General features: G+C 36.5%; 1 protein-coding gene across 2 annotated transcripts; it reads left to right on the plus strand.

The window, feature by feature from the left end:
• Window positions 1-876: 876 nt before the first annotated feature.
• Window positions 877-6794, plus strand: nsun3 (NOP2/Sun RNA methyltransferase 3). 2 transcript variants are annotated; one of them, XM_059554236.1, is made up of 6 exons: window positions 877-1179; window positions 1383-1492; window positions 1745-2103; window positions 3195-3349; window positions 5624-5745; window positions 6514-6794. In XM_059554236.1, exons 1-6 carry the CDS (start codon window positions 1069-1071, stop codon window positions 6779-6781), a joined length of 1125 nt encoding a protein of 374 aa, XP_059410219.1. In that variant the 5' UTR covers window positions 877-1068; the 3' UTR covers window positions 6782-6794. The 2 variants fall into 2 exon arrangements, with proteins under 2 accessions (XP_059410219.1, XP_059410220.1); XM_059554237.1 differs by lacking the exon at window positions 1383-1492 and having other exon boundaries at window positions 991-1179.
• The last annotated feature ends 2383 nt before the right edge of the window (window positions 6795-9177 follow it).

Here is a 9177-nt window from a genome sequence, read left to right on the forward strand (position 1 = left end):
ATATATATATATATATATATATATAATACTGTAACAATGTAAGCAATACATGTATGATAATGTTTTAAAACACTAATGGAAACATTACACAAATGTCATACAAGATCAAAATGAACCGCAACAATAGTGTTCCCACAATGGAACATTCAGATCAGTATAAATCCAGACCTGCTGCTGATTCACAAATGTGTGTAGCTGTTGGTTAAAACACCAATGAAGACGTTTTTGCCACATCTCAGGGAAACAAGACCTCACATTTCTAACATCCTCATTTATGACGTTGCATTTTTTGTTCGACACATGCTTCATTTCGGCTTAAGTGTTCTATTTTTGTGTAGATTTTGATGTTTGTTTTGGATTATTGTCCTGACGGAAGATCCAACCACGGGTCATTATAAGATTTCTAACAAAGGCAGTCAGTTTTAGATTTTCTATATTTTGGTATTTGATCGAAGATATCGAGGACCTCCAGCAGTATATTTAACTGTGGGCATGTGCTACGTTGTCTATCTGGTGGGTTTGCTGCAATAAAGCTCTTTTTTTTTAGTTTCTTCTGATCAAAGAAGCAAGTGCCATACAGTCGTGTCTGACAACTGAATATGCTGGAGTTTGTTTTTGGATGAGCGAGGATAATTTTTCTTTTCTTTACAGCCTCTTATTAGTTTATGAAGCATGATCTTGTTCTGCACATCACAACTATTCTTTGGTTTGAGTCCTTGTGATGGATGATTAAGGGAAGTTGGCATTTGTGATTCTAATTTCTACAACATTCTACAATTTCTGCAAAACTGTAAATAGCCTACACACCTTGGCTATAAAAAGAAAGATTAAATAGCCTAATTATGATGTTTACAAATATTAACAGTTGCTTATTTACCCCATATTTAGCTAACAGAAGCAGCACCAAAACACAATAAATGAACTAAAAATGAATACGTATCGGTTAACGAAAATCTACAGCACAGAAAAACGGAACAACTGTTATAATCCACGTTTCTGGGGGAACTCGATAAGAAGACGGACCACGGAAAAATAAATAAAATCAGAAATACCGATATACAATTATCGATGTTTTCGGCAAAATTATGCTGCATTAAGGGATTTTCCAGCAGTCCTCTTCTCTTGCTGAAGCGTGCTCTACTCTCCTTGTCTCATGGTCAATGCACAGTCACTAATACGGTGAGCGGCCTTTTATTACTAGCCTACTGAAAATATACTGAAAATTATGTAACGCTAGTTAATATTCATCTTATATATATATATATATATATATATATATATATATATATATATATATATATATATATATATATATATATATATATGTGTGTGTGTAAAAAATATTTGTTAATATTTAAATGTGTTTTAACGGTTCTCAACAGTTTGAAGCACAATGTAAATCTAAACCTCAGAAGCAGGTTTGTAAGACTGTACTGAAGCATTTTGATGCACAGTACAGTGAAGAGCTCGGAGAGCAGTGGCGCAATGCAAGGTGGGAAATATATATATATATATATATATATATATAGCCATTCTGTAAAATAACTGTAAAAATAGTTGTTTTTAGCTTGTTTTTAAATTTTTGGTATTACATGTATGGCATTTTTTGTAAATATGGATGGCATTTTTTGTAAATATTAGCTTTCTGGAAATTTAGTAGGCTATTTTATTTTATTTACAGAAGTGCATTGTATTAAACAATATCAGAACTAGTCTGCACAACATAAATGTTTGATGTTTTCAGGGATGTGCTTCTGAATCCACTCTCATGGCAGTACGGTGTACTGCTGAATCGCTTCAGTGACCTTACAAACCTCAAGCAGTGCCTCTCAGACCTTGGATACATGAACCTGCTTCCACAGACGCATCCTGAATCCTGTTCCCAAACCACACCCATCCCCCTGCAGTGTTTTATTCACCGAGATCCAGTGCGAATTCCTACCCAAAGTCACCACCCCGGCTGGTTAAAACAGTACTACCTCCTGAACGCAGGCTCTCTTCTTCCAGTACTGAGTTTGAATGTGAAGGAAGGGGAGCGTGTGCTTGATCTTTGTGCAGCTCCTGGGGGGAAAAGTCTGGCGGTATTACAGACAGCCACTCCTGGTAAGATCCAGAACGAGTCTAGAACAATCAACAAAATAATACTTAGGGCTAACAGCAATGATCTGTGACTGAGACAAACCTAATGATGAACTACTGTATATAAAACTGTTCAAAAGTTTGAGGTTGTTAAGATTATTTGATCCATTTGAAAGACATGACTTGTGCACACCAAGGCTGCATTTATTTGATAAGAAATACAGTAAAAAATATAATATTGTTATCTATTATTACAGGTTAAAGTAACTGCTTACTATTTTCAGATAATATTCTTAAAGGATGCCAACAGGGGTTTGAGGTAAAGAGAAGGAAATAAAGTTTTAAGGAATGTATTTGAGTTATGAACAAGGATTTGGGCGGAGAAACAAGATTTTAAGTTTAGTCCATTGGAATAACTTCTGGGATATAACTCATGAAATGAAGCGACTGATCACAGCATCACCTCAGTCTGTTATGTGAATGATAAGTGAATGATAATGATTATAATGCAGCTTTAGCACTATTGTACTCTCTGGTTTACTAATGTCTCCTGAAATGAAAAACAGTACTTACTTGTGCGGTTTCAGCTTATTATCAAGTCATTTTTATAGTAAGAGCAAGTTATACTGTTCTTTTATACTTACTAAAAAAATAACAGATTCAGAACAACTGTTTTTGACATTGGAAATAATCAGCATATTAGAAAGATTCCTGAAGGATCATGGGATACTAAAGACAAGTTATGGCTTATGAAAATATAAATTTTCATAAAAATGTATTGTGTATATATATATATATATATATATATATATATATATATATATATATATATATATATATATATAAAACAATAGAAAGCCGTTATTTAAAATTGTAATAATATTTCACAGTATCTTTGACAAATTAATCATCAAATGACTTTGGTACACAATGCCAAAAACTTGTTCTCCATTTCTTTGACTTGATGACTGTTCATTTCTAAAACTTACAGAACATTTCCTAGTACATGGAAATCAGTTTTTCATTAAATGACCCATTTAAATGTAAATGACTTTTTGTTGCACCCTACGATTTGATTTTCTTTCTTTTTTTTGGTGATAAAATTGACCTCTTAGGGCTCCTGCAGTGTAATGAAGTGGATCAGCACAGACATGATTGGCTACTGAAGACTCTCGAATCATATGTTCCTCCCTCGCTACGACATCTGCTTTCAGTGACTCACCTGGACGGCCGGAGCATTGGGAAGATGCGGCCAGGGGCTTACGACAAGGTACCACACTTAACCTCTGCTCATCTGTCAGAATTACAACCTTTAAGCCATCATTTGGCTATTTTAAGTGCTGATATTTACACAGAATGAATCATCAAATGACTTCTTCATTGGAGAGAACATTACCATTTGTTTGACCGCAGAAGCTAAAATCACTGAATTGACCTCCACTGAATGTCATCCATTCAAGTGTTTGGGGGGGAAAAACTGCTTGTTTGTGAATGTCAAAGTGACACTCTTACATCAACAGCGATGCTGCCTCCAAACTCTCTCATTTATCACTGCTGGCGTAACTGTTAGTGCAAGCCCTCACTTTCCATTTCAAAGCAACCAAAAACCTGCAAGGTGGAACAGAGGTTTTCTGCACACTCAGTCATTTGAAGGCAAAGCTGCATATGTTCGCATTTTTTTCCCACTCATCATGAGGTGACGAGACACTAGGCAGGTCACTTGCAGCCCTCCAGGCCAAACATGCCAATCAAGCTGTGAATATGGCGCTTTTAAGCTTCCCAGATACTGCTGACACAGTATTATCCTCTTCTGGCGGTGAGAAAAGAGTTGGGCCACTGAGCAGAAAGGTAAACGAATACACAATGTGACAGGAGGTGTCGTGATGGTTTGAGATGAAAGCAGTTCAGGGTGAATGCGTTGAAGCTAGGCTCATTGGAAAAACATCCCTGGGGCGAGATTTCTGTAAAATAATAGATATTATGTTGCTTCTTGCATGTTACTCAACACTTACAAAGAGAAATGTCCAGTACGTCTAGTTTTATCTGAAACGTAGAAACAGGAATCTGGCAACGTTTTATGTTGGTTGTTGTATGTAGCACTATAGTTCAAAAATGAAATGTTTGGTGAGTGGCACTAAAAGGCGAATGCTCTACAATGTTTGAAAAAAATAATGTACCACCTTAAATGAAAGCAAACATGAGATAAAAATGCCATGTATCTTGCTTCTACATATCTTGGAGCTCTTTTATTAGAATTATTTTTGGGTATTTTGCCTTTTGTTATGATACGACTGATAGGACCTCGAGCCGGAATTCAAACTCGGGACACCTGTAACGTAACGGCGTTAAATGTCGGCGCTCTTTGTTAGTAGGCTATTGGCACCAACATCTTTGAGCTCTTATGTCATGCTTCATGTTTCATTGGTTTCTACTTAGAGGCACTTTTACATTCTTTTATTTATTTATATAAATAAAAAAATATAAATATATATATAATTTATTTTTTTACAATGAGTCTGTTGTTTTTTTAGTAGAATTCATTGAATGTAGCACAACCACACATGGCTGTGATACACCCATCCCACCAGCAGGTGACACTGTTGTTGTTTTACTCTCACTGACCTCCATTCACATCAGACAGATGCTAAAGATCCCCGGGACCCTCGATGGAGGGGACACAGGTACGCATTCGAGCTCTGATGATGAAAACTCCTGTCCCGAAATATCAAACGAATATGTCTCTGATGCCCATAATCAAGTCTCTTTATCAGCACTGGCACTTAGATGAGGGGAACAGGTTTGGCTCTTCCTCCTTAAATGCGCCGCCGTTCCTAGATCACATTGTCAGGCCCACGGGGGTCTTTCTATACCATCATGTCCTTCAGTGACGTCGGTCTCCAGAGTGCCCCCCGGTGTTCTTTTAGCCAGACAGGCAGCAGAGCTAAGAGAGGGAATTAAGAGGCTCTAATATAAAGCTGGCAGGGGAAAAACAGTGGAGCTCAATTGTCAGCTTGACAAGGCAGTTCTAATGAGGAGAGAGTAGTCTCAAAGGAAGCTTAGCTAGAGCATAGAACGATGGGTTTGGTGGGTAAGGGACTGTAGGATTTCCTGAGAGAGAGCCACACCAGAACGAATGGCTGGTGTTTCCTTATTCAGTCCTGTCTGTTGCTCATCTGAATCTTTCAGAAAGATTCTCACTGCTTGCGTTGGTTGTTTGTTTAACCACTGTAGAAAATTCTAGCTCAGGTGCGTTTTGTGATTATTAGCCCCAGGTGTGTGTAGTGTCTCCACAGTCTCTCTCTCTCTCTCTACTTCAGCCGCTCTCTTATTTGTTCAGCCGGTTTCACAGAGGACGGTGTGAGTGTGTTGGTTCTTTTAAAGACCTAGTGATGCCCATACCGACATGTCACTGCTGTCCTTCTGCTTTCCTCTTTGTGTTATGTTCAGCGTTCCCCGGGTGAACACGGAATATTCCCCTTCAGTCTGCTACACTGTTTTTATCTCGCTGTTCTCTGATGTGTGTCGCTCCGTCCCTCTGTGTCAGGTGCTTGTAGATGCCCCGTGCTCTAATGACCGGAGTTGGCTTTATACCCCTGATACCCACCAAGGGGAAATGTGGCTGAAGGAGAGAACTCAGCTACCGCTCTTACAGAAGGAGCTGCTCTGGTAAATATCTCTGACGCGAACTCCCACACACACACAAACTCGTGGGCAAGTAGACAGCGCAAAACAATGCATTCTTGATTTGAGCTCTACAATCTTCCTGACAGCATGCAACAATTGAAATCATACAACAGTGAAGGCTTAATTTAAGATCATTTTGTTGTCTATTATTAACTAAATATATTGACCAGAAACAATATTTAGCTGTGTCAAAAATGAATTGCACGGTCCTGTTGTTGCATGCTTTTTTTATTTAATTTTATTTATTTGACATAATTTGGTAAATAATTACATTAATTCACATTAATATTCTAAATTTAATATGTGAAATTATTAAATAAAATTATATATTTTTCTCTTTAGATGTTTTTGTTTATTGCTAGAAAAGGGCAAAATCGTAGAACCACTGCAAAAATTATGAACTCGTGAAATAAACGGAATAAAATGACTTGAAACTCCTGAGGTTGACCTAAAAATTAAGCGCCTGCTTTTATTAATATTTTGAATTTACTTTTATTTATTTTTTCCAGTTTTAATTTTAGGTCTATTAGTTGTATGTGCTTATGTCATTTATAGTTTTATTAATATTTAGCTTTCATTTATTTTAGTATTTTTAACATTGAAAGAAATAAACTTTTTTTTTTCTTCCGTTTGTTTCCAAATCAGCATTTTTTTTCCTCCTTTTTCTGATGTGGTTTTAAAAAGTGCCAATTTGATGATGTCTGTTTAATGTTAATAATGGCTGGTTGTGTTTTTGTTGTTGTTTGTCAGTTCGGCCCTAGCAGCAGTGCGTCCTGGAGGAGTGGTTGTGTACTCCACATGCACCATGTCACGAGCTGAGAACCAATCAGTTGTGGAGGCGGTGCTTGCATCTTATCAAGGAGTGGAGCTTTTGGAACTGGAGCCACACTTAATTGACTCTCTGTCTGATCATTTCTGCTTCGCTCACTTTCATCCTTCAGTGGGACAGTTAGTGATCCCACAAAAGGGTCAAACTTGGGGACCTATGTATGTTTCTCGATTACGAAGAATATATTAAAAATGTAAAAACATTGTGCAGTGGTGCAGTATTAGTGCTTTAAACACATGGGGAGCTCAGATGATTGATTCAGAGTCATAACTGTCTATCCTGGCGCTCTTCATTAAACTTTCCAACCCAAAAGCAATTAATAAATAAATGAAAAAAAAGGAAAAAAAGCAATTTCAACTTTTTACGTTGCAATTCTGACTTTTTTTTTTTAGTTTGAAGTTTGGAGTTTTGTTTGGAGTCAATGTTTTGTCTTTTTTTTTTCTTGTAGTTCTGAGAAAAAAAGACAGAATTAATACAGTTTCAGAACTGTGAGATTTAAACTCAAAATTCTGAGAAAAAGTCTGGATTATGAAATATAAAGACAGTTGAAAGAAGAAAAGTCAGAATTGTGAGAAATAGACGCAATTACCTTTTTTTATTTCATGGTAGAAACAAAAAGAAAGAACTGTGAAATGTAAAATCAGAATTTAGAAAAAAAGTGTTTTTCTCAGAATTGCGGAAAAGTCAGAATTACCAGGAAAAAAGTCACAATTCATTCATTCATTAATTTTTTCATTCCATATTAGAAATTACATTCCATGAAAAAAAATAAAAAACAATACTGTGAATTATTTTTAGATTTTAAAATAACTGTTTTCTATTTAGATGTTTCAAAATGTGAGTTATTCCTGTGATGGCAGATCTGAATTGGTCTTGAATTAGTCTTCAGTGTCACATGATCCTTCAGAAATGATTCATATACGCTGATTTGCTGATCAAGAAACTGAACTTTGAATTGACATGCCTCGACAAAGGCAAAACAGCCCAGGTTAGGCACGAATGCTAATCTCAGCTGAAGCACCACTTAATATGATCTGTCGGAAGTGAAAGCTGTTTTGAAACCTCAGAACACAACACTTGAACAAGGTTTGAGTAATGAATGTGAGCTCAGGTCTTTTCTCTTTTGCATAAGTGTTTTTAAACGTCTCCGCTGAACTGCTCCAGGAGTTCTGCTGTTGTCAATGACAGATTGTGTCTAATAAAACTTAAGACTCCTGAATCATGGAAGAGCACACTTTGAGTGTTTACCATTAATATGATATATGGAAATGAGATCACACACACCTTTTAGACCAGGAACAGTCTGTAAGTATAGTATCAGCACCATCATAGTTTTATTTTTAGAGTACACAGGTTGTGCATTAACATAATCCCAAGAGTCATTCATGTTAATTAATAGAAAAGCTTCTTGCTATAAGAATTAAAATTGCATATCATGTGGTTTATTAAACTGTAAGCTGCATTAGAATATGTACACTGGGGGTTCAAATGTGTTTTGAATGTTCAATGTTTTAAAAAGCAGCCCTCACCAATTTTGAATTTATTTTAATCAAAAATACAGTAATATTGTGAACTATTATTACTCATCAGCCATTACTCAAGTCTTCAGTTTCACATGGTCCTTCAGAAATAGTTCTAATATGCCTATCTGCTGCTCTAGAAACGTTTCTTATTAATATCAGTGTTAAAAACAGTATTTTTGTAGAATTGATTTCTGAAGGATCATACTGAAGACTGGAGTAATGGCTGGTTTTGACACTACAGCAGCAAATTACCTTTTACAATGTATTCAAATAGAAACGTATTTCAAATTGTAATAACATTTTGCAATATTACTGTTTTTTTTTACTGTATTTTTGATCAAATAAATGCAACCTTAGTGAGCAGAAAAATAATTATTAATTATTCGCAGACGTTTGACCCCCAGTAAAAGTATTAAGTATTCAGAGATTGAAGCTGCTTGGATCACCTCTGGCAGGATTACAGTTGTGAGCCTGCGTAGCCTCCAAGTCTGTCGGTATTGCATATCTTGATAATGGAATTTTTGCTCATTCTTTCGGAGCAATATTGCTCAAGCTCTGTTGCGGGATGTTTTAGGTCATTGCCCTGTTGGAAGATGAATCGTCTTCCAAATTTCAGTGCTTTTGCGGATTGTTTCGCGCTGTCCTCGGGGATTCTACTGTACGTAGCTCCATCCATTTTTACTCCTAACTTTATGAGTTTTCTAATCCTTGCCACAGAGAAGCCTCCCCAAAGCTTAACGCTGCAACCGCATGCTTCACTCTGAGGATTGTGTTCTCCATCTGATGTACTACTAGGGTTTTGCTCAACAGCGTGGAGGTCCAGAAGTCCACTTTATCAGACCGCTGTGTGTTCCTCTAGACGGTTGAGCCCTTCACATGCTATCACATTTAACCCATTACATTTTTAATGCCACGTTCCCTTGTTAGATATGAATTTAGCTGTTTTTGTATGAATGAACACTATGTCTTTGCCATCAAACTTACTTATTTAGTCATAAATGGCCTTTTGGTCTTGCGTATTATAGATATCCTTCTTCTGAGATTTGGAAAAATTAACATTTC

Source organism: Carassius carassius, chromosome 7 (genome assembly GCF_963082965.1).
Source record: "Carassius carassius chromosome 7, fCarCar2.1, whole genome shotgun sequence".
NCBI lineage: Eukaryota > Metazoa > Chordata > Actinopteri > Cypriniformes > Cyprinidae > Carassius > Carassius carassius.